General features: G+C 37.9%; 2 protein-coding genes across 2 annotated transcripts in view; both read right to left on the bottom strand.

The window, feature by feature from the left end:
• abhd10b (abhydrolase domain containing 10, depalmitoylase b) overlaps positions 1 to 14,141 on the bottom strand; it is a 78,092-nt gene extending 63,951 nt beyond the window's left edge. Inside the window, exons 1-2 of the mRNA XM_062020866.1 lie at positions 14,002 to 14,141; positions 12,284 to 12,399 (exon numbers count right to left, since the gene is read on the bottom strand). Coding sequence (XP_061876850.1) covers positions 12,284 to 12,320 — 37 coding nt within the window. The 5' untranslated portion in view covers positions 12,321 to 12,399; positions 14,002 to 14,141. The remainder of the gene's footprint in view (positions 1 to 12,283; positions 12,400 to 14,001) is intronic.
• A 155-nt stretch (positions 14,142 to 14,296) lies between these two features.
• LOC133629831 (uncharacterized) overlaps positions 14,297 to 19,550 on the bottom strand; it is a 320,751-nt gene continuing 315,497 nt past the window's right edge. Inside the window, exon 2 of the mRNA XM_062020867.1 lies at positions 14,297 to 16,035. Within this exon, the coding sequence (XP_061876851.1) occupies positions 14,297 to 15,067 (771 nt within the window). The 5' untranslated portion in view covers positions 15,068 to 16,035. The remainder of the gene's footprint in view (positions 16,036 to 19,550) is intronic.

Here is a 19,550-nt window from a genome sequence, read left to right as displayed (position 1 = left end):
TCACAAACAAGGATGGGGCGAGGGTCACCACTTTGTCAACAAATGCGTGAGCAAATTGTTGAACAGTTTAAGAAAAACCTTTCTCAACCAGCTATTGCAAGGAATTTAGGGATTTCACCATCTACGCTCCGTAATATCATCAAAGGGTTCAGAGAATCTGGAGAAATCACTGCACGTAAGCAGCTAAGCCCGTGACCTTCCATCCCTCAGGCTGTACTGCATCAACAAGCGACATTAGCGTGTAAAGGATATCACCACATGGGCTCAGGAACACTTCAGAAACCCACTGTCAGTAACTACAGTTGGTCGCTACATCTGTAAGTGCAAGTTAAAACTCTCCTATGCGAGGCGAAAACCGTTTATCAACAACACCCAGAAACGCCGTTGGCTTCGCTGGGCCCGAGCTCATCTAAGATGGACTGATACAAAGTGGAAAAGTGTTCTGTGGTCTGACGAGTCCACATTTCAAATTGTTTTTGGAAACTGTGGACGTCGTGTCCTCCGGACCAAAGAGGAAAAGAACCATCCGGATTGTTATAGGCGCAAAGTGTAAAAGCCAGCATCTGTGATGGTATGGGGGTGTATTAGTGCCCAAGACATGGGTAACTTACACATCTGTGAAGGCACCATAAATGCTGAAAGGTACATACAGGTTTTGGAGAAACATATGTTGCCATCCAAGCAACGTTACCATGGACGCCCCTGCTTATTTCAGCAAGACAATGCCAAGCCACGTGTTACATCAACGTGGCTTCATAGTAAAAGAGTGCGGGTACTAGACTGGCCTGACTGTAGTCCAGACCTGTCTCCCATTGAAAATGTGTGGCGCATTATGGAGCCTAAAATACCACAAGGGAGACCCCCGGACTGTTGAACAACTTAAGCTGTACACTACCGTTCAAAAGTTTGGGGTCACCCAAACAATTTTGTGGAATAGCCTTCATTTCTAAGAACAAGAATAGACTGTCGAGTTTCAGATGAAAGTTCTTTTATTCTGGCCATTTTGAGCGTTTAATTGACCCCACAAATGTGATGCTCCAGAAACTCAATCTGCTCAAAGGAAGGTCAGTTTTGTAGCTTCTGTAACGAGCTAAACTGTTTTCAGATGTGTGAACATGATTGCACAAGGGTTTTCTAATCATCAATTAGCCTTCTGAGCCAATGAGCAAACACATTGTACCATTAGAACACTGGAGTGATCGTTGCTGGAAATGGGCCTCTATACACCTATGTAGATATTGCACCAAAAACCAGACATTTGCAGCTACAATAGTCATTTACCACATTAGCAATGTATAGAGTGTATTTCTTTAAAGTTAAGACTAGTTTAAAGTTATTTTCATTGAAAAGTACAGTGCTTTTCCTTCAAAAATAAGGACATTTCAATGTGACCCCAAACTTTTGAACGGTAGTGTACATCAAGCAAGAATGGGAAAGAATTCCACCTGAGAAGTTTAAAAAATGTGTCTCCTCAGTTTCCAAACGTTTACTGAGTGTTGTTAAAAGGAAAGGCCATGTAACACAGTGGTGAACATGCCCATTCCCAACTACTTTGGCACGTGTTGTTATTATTTGCAAAAAAAAAATAAAGTTTATGAGTTTGAACATCAAATATGTTGTCTTTGTAGTGCATTCAATTGAATATGGGCTGAAAAGGATTTTCAAATCATTGTATTCCGTTTATATTTACATCTAACACAATTTCCCAACTCATATGGAAACGGGGTTTGTACATCAATCCTCTCCACAAATATGGCCGAGATTAGGCTGACCATATTCTGAAGTCCCAAAAAGAGGACACATATATGCGTGACAAGGCGGGCAGCACGCCAAGGCCGGGACTAGGTGAAAATTTGCCAATGATACTCGAACTTGCTTTATAAATAATATATTTATTTAAATAAAGCATTTGTTCTCCTCTGTTGACAGCAGGTAATACCAAATCCTTTCAGCGAAAATATGGCAATATCGCGAAATGATCAAGTATGACACATAGAATGGATCTGCTATCCCCGTTTAAATAAAAAAAATTCATTTCAGTAGGCCTTTAAAGGGCCACACACACACACGCACGCACGCACGCACGCACGCACGCACGCACGCACGCACGCACACACACACACACACACACACACACACACACACACACACACACACACACACACACACACACACACACACACACACACACACACACACACACACACACACACACACACACACACACACACACACACGCACATACGCTACTCTCATAACAACTAACAAGACATCATGGCGAAGCCAGAAGTCGAGTTTCTTAACATGGAGACATTCTCAATACTTTTTTTTTGTCGAGCACAAAGAAAATAACATTTTAGTTAAATGTAAGTTGTGTCTTGGATCAAAGATCCTATCTGCTTAAAGTTAAAGTTAAAGTGCCATTATGTTGCAGCTATTTAAAATAGTTTTGTCAATTTGTTCGGGCTTGAAATAAATTGGCCCTTTGAAACATATCTTTGTCTTTGTGTGTTGTATGTAGAGCACATTGTTTGTGTGTTGTATGTAGACCACATTGTTTGTGTGTTGTATGTAGACCACATTGTTTAGCAGAGTTCAGTGATGCAACTGCATGTCAAGTTGATCAACAGATTGTATTATTCTCCAGTGCAATAACAGCACTGAAATGAAGGCTAAAAGGGCATTAAAGGCCTACTGAAATGAGATTTTCTTACTTAAACGGGGATAGCAGGTCCATTCTATGTGTCATACTTGATCATTTCGCGATATTGCCATATTTTTGCTGAAAGGATTTAGTAGAGAACATCGATGATAAAGTTCGCAATTTTTGGTCGCTGATTAAAAAAGCCTTGCCTGTACCGGAAGTAGCGTGACGTCACAGGTTGTGGAGCTCCTCACATCTGCACATTGTTTACAATCATGGCCACCAGCAGCGAGAGCGATTCGTACAGAGAAAGCGACGATTTCCCCATTAATTTGAGCGAGGATGAAAGATTTGTGGATGAGGAAAGTGAGAGTGGAGGACTAGAGGGCAGTGGAAGCGATTCAGATAGGGAAGATGCTGTGAGAGGCGGGTGGACCTGATATTCAGCTGGGAATGACTAAAACAGTAAATAAACACAAGACATATATATACTCTATTAGCCACAACACAACCAGGCTTATATTTAATATGCCACAAATTAACACCGCATAACAAACACCTCCCCCCTCCCGTCCATATAACCCGCCAATACAAATCAAACACCCGCACAACACACTCAATCCCACAGCCCAAAGTACCGTTCACCTCCCCAAAGTTCATACAACACATATATTTCCCCAAAGTTACGTACGTGACATGCACATAGCGGCACGCACGTACGGGCAAGCGATCAAATGTTTGGAAGCCGCAGCTGCGTACTCACGGTAGCGCGTATCCAACTCAAAGTCCCTGTTGTCCCATCTCCACAAGCATGCATATCCAACTCAAAGTCCTCCTGGTAAGAGTCTATGTTGTCCCAGTTCTCCACAGGCCAATGGTAAAGCTTGACTGTCATCGTTCGGGAATGTAAACAATGAAACACCGGCTACGACGTAGCGGCTACGTGTTTGTGTTGCTGCAGCCGGCCGCTAATACACCGCTTCCCACCTACAGCTTTCTTCTTTGCTGTCTCCATTGTTCATTGAACAAATTGCAAAAGATTCACCAACACAGATGTCCAGAATACTGTGGAATTTTGCGATGAAAACAGACGACTTAAAGGCCTACTGAAAGCCACTACTACCGACCACGCAGTCTGATAGTTTATATATCAATGATGAAATCTTAACATTGCAACACATGCCAATACGGCCGGGTTAACTTATAAAGTGACATTTAAAATTTCCCGGGAAATATCCGGCTGAAACGTCGCGGTATGATGACGTATGCGCGTGACGAATTCAGTTTAACGGAAGTTATGGTACCCCGTAGAATCCTATACAAAAAGCTCTGTTTTCATTTCATAATTCCACAGTATTCTGGACATCTTTTGCAATTTGTTTAATGAACAATGAAAGCTGCAAAGAAGACAGTTGTAGGTGGGATCGGTGTATTAGCGGCTGGCTGCAGCAACACAACCAGGAGGACTTTGTTGGAGCGCTAGCCGCCGAGCTCACCTTGACTTCCTACGTCTCCGGGCCGCCAAACGCATCGGGTGAAGTCCTTCGTCCTTCCACCGATCGCTGGAACGCAGGTGAGCACGGGTGTTGATGAGCAGATGAGGGCTGGCGTAGGTGGAGAGCTAATGTTTTTAGCATAGCTCTGTGCGCTCCGGTTGCTAAGTTGCTAAGTTAGCTTCAGTGGCGTCGTTAGCACAGCATTGTTAACCTTCGCCAGCCTGGAAAGCATTAACCGTGTATTTACATGTCCACGGTTTAATAGTATTATTGATTTTCTATCTATCCTTCCAGTCAGGGGTTTATTTGTTTTGTTTCTATATGCAGTTAAAGCACGATGCTATCACGTTAGCTCGTAGCTAAAGCATTTCACCGATGTATTGTCGTGGAGATAAAAGGCACTGAATGTCCATTTCACGTTCTTGACTCTCATTTTCAAGAGGATATAGTATCCGAGGTGGTTTAAAATACAAATCCGTGATCCACAATAGAAAAAGGAGAAAGTGTGGAATCCAATGAGCCAGCTTGTACCTAAGTTACGGTCAGAGCGAAAAAAAATATGTATTTCACTGCATTCTAGTCCGCCACTCTAACGTTCCTCATCCACGAATCTTTCATCCTCGCTCAAATTAATGGGGTAATCGTCCGAATTGCTCTAGCTGCGTTGAAAACAATAGGAAAATATGAGGGAGTGAACAACTGACAACGTCATCACGCTACTTCCGGTGGGGGCAAGGTTTTTTTTTAATCAGAGACCAAAAGTTGCGAACTTTATCGACGTTGTTCTATACCAGGGGTCACCAACGCGGTGCCCGCGGGCACCAGGTAGCCCGTAAGGACCAGATGAGTAGCCCGCTGGCCTGTTCTAAAAATAGCAGCACTTACCAGTGAGCTGCCTCTATTTTTTACATTTTATTTATTTACTAGCAAGCTGGTCTCGCTTTGCCTGACATTTTTAATTCTAAGAGAGACAAAACTCAAATAGAATTTGAAAATCCAAGAAAATATTTTAAAGACTTGGTCTTCACTTGTTTAAATAAATTCATTAATGTTTTACTTTGCTTCTTATAACTTTCAGAAAGACAATTTTAGAGAAAAAATACAACCTTAAAAATGATTTTAGGATTTTTAAACACATATACCTTTTTACCTTTTAAATTCCTTCCTCTTCTTTCCTGACAATTTGAATCAATGTTCAAGTAAATTTATTGTTTTTATCGTAAAGATTAATAAATAAATTTTTATTTAATTCTTTATTTTAGCTTCTGTTTTTTCGACGAAGAATATTTGTGAAATATTTCTTCAAACTTATTATGATTAAAATTCAAAACAATTATTCTGGCAAATCTAGAAAATCTGTAAAATCAAATTTAAATCTTATTTCAAAGTCTTGAATTTCTTTAAAAAAATTTGTTCTGGAAAATCTAGAAGAAATAATGATTTGTCTTTGTTAGAAATATAGCTTGGTCCAATTTGTTATATATTCTAACAAAGTGCAGATTGGATTTTAACCTTTTTAAAACATGTCATCAAAATTCTAAAATTAATCTTAATCAGGAAAAATTCTTTTTTTAATTTTTTCAAAAAAAGATTCGAATTAGCTAGTTTTTGTCTTCTTTTTTTCAGTTGAATTTTGAATTTTAAAGAGTCAAAATTGAAGATAAACTATGTTTCAAAATTTAATTGTCATTTTTTTCGTGTTTTCTCCTCTTTTAAACCGTTCAATCAAGTGTAAATATCATTAATTATTAATAATAACATAGAGTTAAAGGTAAATTGAGCAAATTGGCTATTTCTGGCAATTTATTTAAGTGTGTATCAAACTGGTAGCCCTTCGCATTAATCAGTACCCAAGAAGTAGCTCTTGGTTTCAAAAAGGTTGGTGACCCCTGTTCTATACTAAATCCTTTCAGCAAAAATATGGCAATATCGCAAAAAGGATCAAGTATGACACATAGAATGGATCTGCTATTCCCGTTTAAATAAAAAAAAATAATTTCAGTAGGCCTTTAATAGCTGGCCACAATGCTGTCCCAAAATGTCCGCTACAATCCGTGACGTCACGCGCAAACGTCATCATACCGAGACGTTTTCAGCAGGATATTTCGCGGGAAATTTAAAATTGCACTTGCACGTCAAGGTGAGCTCGGCGGCTAGCGCGTCTGCTCTCCAACAAAGTCCTCCTGGTTGTGTTGCTGCAGCCAGCCGCTAATACACCGATCCCACCTACAACTGTCTTCTTTGCAGCTTTCATTGTTCATTAAACAAATTGCAAAAGATGTCCAGAATACTGTGGAATTATGAAATGAAAACAGAGCTTTTTGTATAGGATTCTACGGGGTACCATAACTTCCGTTAAACTGAATTCGTCACGCGCATACGTCATCATACCGCGACGTTTCAGCCGGATATTTCCCGGGAAATTTTAAATGTCACTTTATAAGTTAACCCGGCCGTATTGGCATGTGTTGCAATGTTAAGATTTCATCATTGATATATAAACTATCAGACTGCGTGGTCGGTAGTAGTGGCTTTCAGTAGGCCTTTAATGGGAGCCTTTAAAAAAAAAAAGAAATAGAAAAAAAGAAGTAACTAAATAGTTACTTTTCACAGCAACGCATTACTTTTTGGTGTAAGTAACGGAGTTACTTTTGAAATAAAGTAACTAGTAACTGTAACTAGTTACTGGTTTTCAGTAACTAACCCAACACTGCCGACACAAGCTTTTACAGCAGTACACTCCACCAATATGTATACTTCCTGCAGAAATACACTCTTCAAAGTACATGCTACTTTTTGTACAAAAATAATTACATTTGTGTGGGGGAAAAAAAACCCCATTGTTGATCCTTTGTGTGATTTCCTACTAAATTCCAGTGTGGTGACATCAAAGCATTTTGTTGCATACTTTCTGAGAAGTACAATGGCAGAGAGGTGGACTTCCATGCGAATCAGCTGCCTTTTCAAGAAAACTTCCCACCGCGCTCACGTGGAAAGCTCCACATCGATTCTCATGATATCTCTGCTGTGCCGCAGCACAATCCATAGGGGTGCACTACTTTCACTGTACGCTGGTGCCCGGTGAACAAGGTGCGTGTTTATGTCAGAACAAAGGGTGTGTTTATGCCATGCACGGCTCTCAAGCCCAAGGTCTCTGGTCATTAATGTGCTGGAAGGTTTCCTGGCAACGAGATTCTTACATGTGGTGCAGTATGTGCGCTCGCCTGCCAAATGATTAGGTACGCCTGCGTCTTTGCAGCGAGCAGTGACAACATGTTTCATATTTGGACTGGAACTGGCTTCGAATATTGACATGTAGCAAACACACCATCACAATAACACAACTAGAAAATTCCCGCGGAAATTTTGACGGGCCTGCTATCTGTGCCCTGGACCTCTGGCCGGGGGTCTTATTAGACCAGGGGTGTCCAAAGTGCGGCCCGGGGGCCATTTGCGGCCCGCAGCTAAGTGTTTACCGGCCCGCCACACATTCTGCAAAAATTGCAAAATTGATAATATTGCAAAAAAAAAAAAAAAAACATTTAAAAAAAGTGGAATGAGGTGAAATCTAACAAAAAAAAGTTGCAATGTTGACACAAAGCTGCCATGCAGGCTGTTTTTTTTTCTCTTTTGTCTATGTTTATTTTTCTTTTTTTTGCCATTGCTAAAAAAAAAAAAAAAAAAGACTAAAAATCTATTTTATAATGAATTATTACTTAAAAAATATCACTTTAAAATGTTTTATGTGGAAAAAACATTGCATATATTGTGTGGTTGCCATAAAAAAACATCAAAGTTTTATTTGACAAAAGAGCATAAAACTAACAAAATAATAGTTCAAACGTAAAATCGACAGATATATCTGAAGTTGATCTCGTAATTTAAGTGTTAAAAGTAAAAAAAAAACTAATAAAAATGCATCACTTTATGAGTGGGGGACCTTTTGGATCCCAAATATATTTAGTAGGATTTTATTTAACATTTCACTGTGATTACTCAAAAATATTAAAGAATTAAAATCAATGGTGTCCTGCATAATTGATCTTTTAAGGCTCTAATTACTAAATACTGCATATTTCAGGTTTACTATAAAAACAAAGTTGTCTTTGACAGAAAAGGCATAAAACCTTTTTTTTTTTTCTTTACTTTATATCAACCTGAAGTTGATATAAAGATTTACTGTAAACGTTAAATAAAAAATAATAATGCCCCACAATGTAAGCACTCTTTCATGAGATAATGAAAACAGGAAAAGAGTACAATATGGAACATTAGCTATTTGTAATATGACTATGAAAGTACCGAAGTAACACAAAAATATGGATTTATGTAAATATCTGCTTCCATCAACGTTTACCAAACAATCTGTCACTCCTAATCGCTAAATCCCATGAAATCTTATACGTCTAGTCTCTTACGTGAATGAGCTAAATAATATTATTTGATATTTTTTTGGTAATGTGTTAATAATTTCACACATAAGTCGCTCCTGAGTATAAGTCAAACTATGAAATAAACTGCGACTTATACTCCGAAAAAATACGGTACATAAAAATGCTACCACTTTGCATGTGTGCTAACGATAGCATGATAACAGTCAGCGTGTTTCATATACCAGGTTATACGACTCAAAGGTGTATGGCTGGAAAAAAAGTGTAAAATTAGATGAAAAAGTTACCAAGCCTACCGTATTTTTCGGATTATAAGTCGCAATTTTTTCCATAGTTTGGCCGGGGGTGCGACTTATACTCAGGAGCGACTTATGTGTGAAATTACTTTCAAATGTCTATTCTTGATGTTGGCTTTCATCAAATAAATTTCCCCAAAAAATGCGACTTATACTACAGTGCGACTTATACATGTTTTTTTCCTTCTTTATTATGCATTTTCGGCCGGTGCGACGTATGCTCCGGAGCGATTTATAATCCAAAAAATACGGTAATTTAGCTTGCTAGCATACTATCGTTTACTTGCTAACAGATAACAAGTGTCACATACCAAGTAAAATGACTCTGGGGTAAACGGTAGCAAAATTAGCTAAAAAAGTTAGCATGATAATGTTAGCATGCTAGAAAGCTAAAGTTAGCATCCTAACAGTTATCTTATGTCACATACCAAGTTATATGACTCTAATGTGTATGGCAGGGAAATTAGAGTAAAAAGTGTAACATTAGCTAAAAAAGCTAGCACTTTAATGTTAGCATGCCAACTTTAGCAGGCTAATAGTTAACAAGTGTCACATACCAAGTTATGTGACTGTAGGGTAAATGGTTGCAAAATTAACTCAAAAAGCTAGCACGTTAATGTTAGCATGTTAGCATGCTAAAGTAAACATGCATACGGTTATCATGTTTCAAATACCAAGTTATATGACTGTAAGGTGTATGGCTGTGGAATTAGACAAAAAAGTGTAAAATTAGCAAAAAAAAGTTATCACTTTATTGTTAGCGTGCTAGCACGCTAAAGTAAACATGCAAACGGTTATCATGTTTCAAATACCAAGTTATATGACTGTAAGGTGTATGGCTGTGGAATTAGACAAAAAAGTGTAAAATTAGCATAAAAAAGTTCTCACTTTATTGTTAGCGTGTTAGCATGCTAAAGTAAACATGCATACGGTTATCATGTTTCAAATACCAAGTTATATAACTGTAAGGTGTATGGCTGTGGAATTAGACAAAAAAGTGTAAAATTATCCAAAAAAAGTTATCACTTTATTGTTAGCATGTTAGCATGCTAAAGTAAACATGCATACAGTTATCATGTTTCAAATACCAAGTTATATGACTGTAAGGTGTATGGCTGTGGAATTAGACAAGAAAGTGTAAAATTATCAAAAAAAAGTTATCACTTTATTGTTAGCGTGTTAGCATGCTAAAGTAAACATGCATACGGTTATCATGTTTTAAATACCAAGTTATATGACTGTAAGGTGTATGGCTGTGGAATTAGACAAAAAAAGTGTAAAATTAGCAAAAAAAAAGTTATCACTTTATTGTTAGCGTGTTAGCATGCTAAAGTAAACATGCATACGGTTATCATGTTTTAAATACCAAGTTATATGACTGTAAGGTGTATGGCTGTGGAATTAGACAAAAAAGTGTAAAATTATCAAAAAAAAGTTATCACTTTATTGTTAGCATGTTAGCATGCTAAAGTAAACATGCATACAGTTATCATGTTTCAAATACCAAGTTATATGACTGTAAGGTGTATGGCTGTGGAATTAGACAAAAAAGTGTAAAATTATCAAAAAAAAGTTATCACTTTATTGTTAGCATGTTAGCATGCTAAAGTAAACATGCATACAGTTATCATGTTTCAAATACCAAGTTATATAACTGTAAGGTGTATGGCTGTGGAATTAGACAAAAAAGTGCAAAATTAGCAAAAAAAAGTTATCACTTTATTGTTAGCGTGCTAGCATGCTAAAGTCAGCACACTAACAGTTAACAGCTGTAACGTACCAAGTTATATGACTCTAGGGTAAACGGTAGCAAAATTATCTCAAAAAGCTAGCACTTTAATGTTAGCCTTGCTAATGTGAACGTGCGTAGAGTTAGCATGTTTCACATACCAAGTTATAAGACTGTAAGGTGTATGGCTGCGGAATTAGACAAAAAAAGCGTAAAAATAGCAAAAAAAAAAGTTTTCCGCTATTAAATTGGCCGATTTAAAAAAAAAAAAAAAGTCGGACAATTTAATAGCGAAAATGGGCCAATTGAGTAGGTAAGCACCTTTATAATGGCGACTAAAATCGTGAATAGCGTCGTTATGATACGGGCTGCTTGCATTGCATACAATGTATAATGTAGTTTATTGTAATTAGGGATGTCCGATAATGGCTTTTTGCTGATATCTGATATTGTCCAACTCTTTAATTACCGATACCGATATCAACCGATACCGATATCAACCGAAACCGATATATACAGTCATGGAATTAACACATTATTATGCCTAATTTGGCCGATAATTTCCGATATTACATTTTAAAGCATTTATCGGCCGATAATATCGGACATCTCTAATTGTAATGTAATATAATGTAGTTTATTGTAATGTAGTATAACGTAGTGTAATGTATGTACAATGTAATATAATGGAGTGAAATAAAGTCATGTGATACAATGCAGTGTAATGCAATGTACTGTAATGTGAATATAATGTAACGTAATATAATGTAGTATAATGTAATGTAATGTAAAATAATGTAGTGTAGTGTAATGTAGTGTAGTGTTATGTAAAGTAATGTAAATGTGATGTAATGTATAATGTAATGCAGTGTAATGTAGTGTAATGTAGTTTATTGTAACATAATATAATGTAGTTTAATGTAATGTAGTGTTCAATGTAGTGCAGTGTGAAGTAATGTAGTATGATGTAGTGTATTGTAATGTAATTTAATGTAGTGTACTGTCATGTAATTTAATGTAGTTCAATGTAATGTAGTGTACAATGTAGTGTAGTGTGAAGTAATGTAAACGTGATGTCATGTCATTTTTTGTAATGTAATGAAGTATATTGTAATGTAATAAAGTATATAATGTAATGTAAGGTAGTATGTAATGTAATGTAATGAAGTATATTGCAATGTAATGAAGTATGTAATGTAATGTAATGAATATGTCATGTAATGTAATGAAGTATATTGCAATGTAATTAAGTATGTAATGTAATGTAATGAAGCATGTAATGTAATGTAATGAAGTATGTAGTGTAATGTAATGTAATGTAATGTGATGCAGACTCCGCTGACTTCCTGTTTGGTTCAGATGTGGAAATGAAGAGTCATTAAAAGCTCTCGCTGCTGGTGCACTTCCTTATTGATCACATCGACTTGACCCGCTGCAGACCGTGATCCCGTTACAAGCGGGGAATACACACATCCTTCCTCCCCCACACCTTTTCTTAGTACGCTCTCATGATGGTGGTTAACTTCTTTTTACACTTGGATGACAGTGAAAATCTTACTGGACACAGTTTGACACTGGAACATATTATTTATGGAGGTTCCTCTATAGTTAATATGTGTTTTAATACAACTGAGTCATTGTCCACCTTCCAAACCAAACCCGAGTGTCGGGTGTGTGTGTGTGTGTGTGTGTGTGTGTGTGTGTGTGTGTGTGTGTGTGGCACTGACCTTCTAGGCTGCTGCAATCATGCTGCTGCTCCCTCATGAATATTCATGCAGGCGTCACTCATGATTTTCACTGGGGCCAGGCATGCGAGAAAGTGTGTATCTTGTGGCCCTTTGAGCTGCAGGGGTGAGGGACACACATACAATGTCTATTAGGGTGCACAAAAACATGGATTCACATCCGAATCGCGTTTCTTATTCACCCCGATACTAAATCAATTCATAAAATTTTATGTAAAAAATGTAAATGAAAACAAACGACTAATACATACATACATACATATATACATTTAAAAATGTGCAAAGTTATCAACTAGAAGTGCACACTTTTTATTCTATTGATCACAATTCTAAATCGATTCATAATTAAGAATTTTTTTTTAAAATAAAAATGATGTATATGCATATATGTGTGTGTGTGTGTGTATATATATATATATATATATATATATATATATATATATATATATATATATATATATATATATATATACATATATATATATATATAAGTATGTATATATATATATATATATGTATGTATGTATGTATGTATGTATGTATATATACATACATATACAGTATGTATATATATATAGATATATATATATACATATATATACACTACCGTTCAAAAGTTTGGGGTCACCCAAACAATTTTGTGGAATAGCCTTAATTTCTAAGAACAAGAATAGACTGTCGAGTTTCAGATGAAAGTTCTCTTTTTCTGGCCATTTTGAGTGTTAAATTGACCCCACAAATGTGATGCTCCAGAAACTCAATCTGCTCAAAGGAAGGTCAGTTTTGTAGCTTCTGTAACGAGCTAAACTGTTTTCAGATGTGTGAACATGATTGCACAAGGGTTTTCTAATCATCAATTAGCCTTCTGAGCCAATGAGCAAACACATGGTACCATTAGAACACTGGAGTGATAGTTGCTGGAAATGGGCCTCTATACACCTATGTAGATATTGCACCAAAAACCAGACATTTGCAGCTAGAATAGTCATTTACCACATTAGCAATGTATAGAGTGTATTTCTTTAAAGTTAAGACTAGTTTAAAGTTATCTTCATTGAAAAGTACAGTGCTTTTCCTTCAAAAATAAGGACATTTCAATGTGACCCCAAACTTTTGAAGGGTAGTGTATATATATATATATATATATATATATATATATATATATATATATATATATATATATATATATATATATATATATATATATACACACACACACATACACGTATGTATATATGTATACACATATACGTATATATGAATATATACACAAACTGAGTCCTTGTCCACCCTCCACACGAAACCTGAGTGCTGTGCGTGTGTAAATATAATATACACACTACCGTTCAAAAGTTTGGGGTCACATTGAAATGCCCTTATTTTTGAAGGAAAAGCAATCATGTTCACACATCTGAAAACAGTTTAGCTCGTTACAGAAGCTACAAAACTGACCTTCCTTTGAGCAGATTGAGTTTCTGGAGCATCACATTTGTGGGGTCAATTAAACGCTCAAAATGGCCAGAAAAAGAGAACTTTCATCTCAAACTCGACCGTCTTTTCTTGTTCCTAGAAATGAAGGCTATTCCACAAAATTGTTTGGGTGACCCTGGACTTTTGAACGGTAGTGTACATATATATACACATATATATATATATATATATATATGCAAAATACGATAAGGGTATCGCAACTGGCTCACCTTTACAGGTACTCGCCCCTGCACCATCTGTGAGCCTGTGGCCTCGCTCTCTTCATCTCTCCTTCCATCAAGGCACCGGCGGGACTCTGCATGCCAGGGACGTCCTCCTCCCTGAGCCAAGACTAAGCTTTACCGCATACCTCAACTGGACATGAGTTGGTTGGCGTCAGTAGGTTCTCAAATGGGCACCCCCCCCCGTCATTAACATTTCGTCGAATTAAGCCCATGACGCTTCGGAGGGGCTCGACGGCAGATCCAGCATCCTGGCTCTACCCCTGCTGAATGCCACCCAACTCTATGTCCCTAGTCCTTCAGTGGGTCGGCTCTGCCACCGCATCTCTCTTTGTATCCAAATCCAGCGTGATGCTTCCTCTGCCCTTTTAGTGGTGTTGGCTACCAGCCGCTTCCTAGCCAGCCCCTCGATCCCTAGCAGTCCGAGGGCTCTCCAGAGCGACCGCCTCGCAAAGCCTCTACAGCCCACCTCCACCGGTAGGTTCCAGGCCTTCCATCCATTTTGCTGGCTCCTGAGGATGAGGGTTTGGTATTTCTTGAGCTTGCGTTCGTACGCCTCCTCCATTCTCTCTTCCCAGGGTACTTTCAGCTCGATAAGCACCACCTGTTTGTTTCCTTTAGAGCACAGAACAATATCAGGTCTCAGGGTAGTGTGGGCTATCTCCTCTGGGAATTTGAGCTGCTTCTTCAGGTCGGCCCGCATCTCCCAGTCACTTGCCGTGGCCAGGACCCCTTTGTTCCTCCCTCCCGCTGCTGCACTTTCACCTGCCCTGATGAAGTGGATGAAGCAAAGCCCATTAGAGAGCTGCCTTGTCCTCTTCCTGGCCTGCTCAACACCCTCTGCCAGCTGAGCAAAGATCTGGTCATGACGCCACCGGAACTTGCCATTTGCTAAACTTGAGCGACAAGAGGAAAGGACATGCTCCAGGTTAGCTAGCTTTACGCAGAGTGTGCAGCTGGGGCTTTCTACCATTCCCCAAGTATGGAGGTTTGATGGGATGGGCAGTACATCATATGTAGAACACAGCAGGAACTTGATCCGGTGGCCTTCCATGCTCCAGATGTCTTGCCAGGTTAGAGATCTGTCTTTTACACTCTCCCAGTCCAGCTGCCTTGTTTGTTCATGGCTACTGCCTTGACATGCTGGCTTTCCTCCTCAGCCTTTCGGACCTCCCTCTGCACCAAGACTCGCCGCTCCTTTGGGTCAGCTTTGTTCCAACTTGTTCTGGATAAGCAACCCAGACCAAGTCTTCCCTGGGCTACTGATCCCACAATGTCCGCGTGATGCAGTCGATCTTCCGCCTCCTTCAGTACTTTGCTGGCTGACCACTTTCTGCCTGACCTGACGACAATGCCTGCCTGCCGTACTCGCTCGTCTTTACTGTCTCGTAGAATCATGGCCTGCCGTGTTTTTGTCGCCTTGTACTCCCCCACCACTGAAGTTATTGCCAGCTGTAGCTTGCTACCTGTGCTGTACAGTCCAATGGAACAGAAGCTTCTTGGGACACCCAGCCATCTCCTCAAGTAGGTGTTCAACTTCCTCTCCAGACTCTCAACTGTGGATACAGGTACCTCATAAACCAGGAGTGGCCAGAGCAGACGGGGGAGAACCCCAGGGCTTATACTTGCCCGGGAGGCCGCTCTTTTCTAGGGATGTCATCCAGGCTTCTGCTTGGCTAAGCATTTCTTTCACACTCAGTCGGTCGTATGATGGGTCAAATGCAGAGAATAATTTCGCCACACCTAGTGTGTGTGTGACAATCATTGGTAACTTAATTGAGGTCTGCCCTGTACCACTTCCCCAAGCACTTCACAGGTTTCTCTTGGAAAATCGGGATGATGTTCTCCCTGATCTTGAAGCGAAACCGGTCCTGAACACGCCCTTTCTTCAGAACTAGGCTTCTGGACTTTGCCGGTTTGAACTCCATCCTTGCCCAATTGGTGAGCTCAATCAGGTCCTCCAAAATCCATATCTTCCTTCTGGCACTGATCTTGCTGTGATGGTAAGGTCGTCCATGAACGCTGTAATGGGCAGCATACATATATACACACACAAATATAAATATATATATATATATATATATATATATACAGTACACATATGTATGTATATATATATATATATATATCTATATACATACACATATATATGTATATATATGTACAGTGTATATATATATATATATTACACACACATATCTATGTTTATATATATATACACATATGTATATATACACAAACTGAGTCTACCCTCCACACAAAACCCGAGTGCCGTGTGTGTGTGTATGTATATAATATACATATATATACACACATGCATATACATATATATATATACACATACATATACATGTACATATATTCACACACACATTATTTCACATATACACACATTATGTATATAAATATATATATTTATATTACTGTATATATACATACATATATATGTATATACATACACACTATATTTATACACATTTACACACACATATACAGTATATATATAATTATACACACACACACACACATATATATAAATGTATATATATAGAAATATCATATATATATAGAAATATATATATAAAAAATATAGTACATAATCCGGATCGTTAAGTGCCCAAAGATTCACAGCTCTACTATACATAGAATACATCCATGTACACTATTATTCCTTCAGGTACATATAAGTGTATTTAAACTGATATATATGCATGTTCATTGGTCATTTAATTAAAAAACACAACAGATTGTCTTTAAAAATAGCAGTAGGTGTATAGATCTCTTCACCTATTGTTACTACAAGGTTAATGTAGTTTGCTTCTCTTTCTTCCCCTCATTTTTCTGCATTCTTTCGTATCTCAAGTAATCATTACGTATATGTATTGTTGCATTTGAACAACTGTATTGTTGATAATAAAGGTAAAGTATTGGTATTGTTTATTATCAATAGCACTATTTCTATTGGTATTCATATTGCTCCATTTTTAGTGTAATAATGCTCATTGTCATTTCTTTATTATTTTTTATTTTCACTAACTGCTTATTTGCTATTACTTTTACCATCATATTTGTACATGTCGTATTTGCTGATGTTGCTCTGTTGTTGTTGTGTTTGCTGTTGTTGTTTTTGTCTCTCTGTCTAATCCCCCTCTTGTCCCCACAATTCCCCCCTCTGTCTTCCTTTTTTTCTCTTTCTATCCCCTCCTGCTCCGGCCCGGCTGCACCAAATGATAATATAAATACATTTAATAAAGTCAAAATACAAATAAAGCAACAAGAGAAGTATCCTACACTTCTCTTTTGTAAAGTCAATTAAAAATAAAAATAGCAGTTTTCCCTTCTTGTCACCACATTGCAATAACACTACTGGCCGCCAGAGGGCGACATTGTTAAACAAAGCTAATAGCCAGCAACCATTCTCTGCTGTTTATTTTTTATTAATTTTTTTTCCTATTGAAACGCCCAATGTAAGGAAACAGCCTGCAAAATGAGCTTTAAATGTGGAAATTGTGCACTATCAAACACACACACAAAAAAAACGTGTTATCCACAACGGTCACCGAAGGCGTTATTGTGTGGGAATTATACAGTGAATAGATACACAAATTATTATTTCATGTTTATAATAAGCGGCTATTGCAAACTTGCTGGCAGCATTCACACACACCTGCTGTGTGTGTGTGTGTGTGTGTGTGGGTGTGTGTGTGTGTGGGTGGGAGATAAACGCACACACTAATAGTGTAACACAATGCAGCGAGGCCTGGTGAGAAGAGTAAGTTGTGTAGTGGAGTCAGTAATGGATGTGTGTGTGTGTGTGTGTGTGTGTGTGTGTGTGTGTGTGCAGCACTCTTATTGATCTCTGCTCCACCACCTTCTTCTCCACCCACGCTGCTGCTGCTGCTGCACATGCTCGCTTCCTTCCCTCCATGCTCGCTGCTCTTCACCTGCTCGGGAAGCTTTCATGGCATGCTGCAAAATATCTTCACACGCACGCCAGCCACCGCCTGAAGCCAGAAGACGTAACGTGTGTCGACTCAGGCCAGCGAATCGAGTGCAGAGTCCAAAAGGAGACATTTTGAATACATGAACTACAGTTGGTCGCTACATCTGTAAGTGCAAGTTAAAGCTCTCCTATGCAAAGCGAAAGCCATTTTATCAACAACACCCATTTATCAACAACACCCAGAAACGCCGCTGGCTTGGCTGGGCCCGAGCTCATCTAAGATGGACAGATGCAAATTGGAAAAGTGTTCTGACGAGTCCACATTTGAAATTGTTTTTGGAAACTGTATGTTTATGTTATGTTATGTTTATTTTATGTTAAAGTTTTATAATTCATAACCAGCCCCCCCACCCACCTTTTTTACGTCAGCATATTTGTAAAGCGAGCATAGCTATGTGAGCGACATGCTAACACCAAATTTACAAATTAACATGCAAGGTTGGCCTATTTATAAAGCTAGCATAGTTATGTGACCTACTGTACATGCTAACACCATATTCACATTTTAACATGTAGGGTTAGCCTATTTTTTAAAGCTAGCATAGCTATGTGACCTACATGCTAACACCATATTTACATTTTAATATGTAATATTACGTTGCTGTATGGCAAGGGTGTCCAAATACTGGGGGAAAAAAAAAAAAAAAAAAGATACATAAAAATACTGTTGATAATTGTACACAGAACTACTTTGGACATGTGCAGAGTTAGTGTACAATATGTCAAAAGTGCATCAAGTACACAATAACACACTCCCACACACAGCTCATTAGTAGAGATGTCTGATAATATTATATATATATTATCGGCCGATAAATGCTTTAAAATGTAATATCGGAAATGATCGGTATCGTTTTTTTTTTTGTTTTTTTTAAAATTAAATCAACATAAAAAACACAAGATACACTTACAATTAGTACACCAACCCAAAAGACCTACCTCCCCCATTTACACTCATTCACACTCATTCGCACAAAAGGGTTGTTTCTTTCTGTTATTAATATTGTGGTTCCTACATTATATATCAATATATATCAATACAGTCTGCAAGGGATACAGTCCGTAAGCACACATGATTGTGCGTGCTGCTGGTCCACTAATAGTACTAACCTTTAACAGTTAATTTTATTCATTTTCATTAATTACTAGTTTCTATGTAACTGTTTTTATATTGTTTTACTTACTTTTTTGTTCAAGAAAATGTGTTTAATTTATTTATCTTATTTTATTTTATTAATTTAAAAAAAAAAGGACCTTATCTTCACCATACCTGGTTGTCCAAATTAGGCATAATAATGTGTTAATTCCACGACTGTATATATCGGTATCCGTTGATATCGGTATCGGTAATTAAGAGTTGAACAATATCAGAATATCGGCAAAAAAGCCATTATCGGACATCCCTACTCATTAGCATGAAAGCTACAGACGCCCACTTTTAACACAACACTATTGTGGCTAAACTATTTCAAAATGTGACAGGAATGAAGCAAAAAAGAGTGAAATATGCTAACAAGGCCACAGAGCTAACATG

Source organism: Entelurus aequoreus, linkage group LG15 (assembly GCF_033978785.1).
Source record: "Entelurus aequoreus isolate RoL-2023_Sb linkage group LG15, RoL_Eaeq_v1.1, whole genome shotgun sequence".
NCBI lineage: Eukaryota > Metazoa > Chordata > Actinopteri > Syngnathiformes > Syngnathidae > Entelurus > Entelurus aequoreus.
The sequence above is the reverse complement of the archived record's forward strand: the minus strand, read 5'-3'. Positions and strand labels throughout refer to the sequence as shown.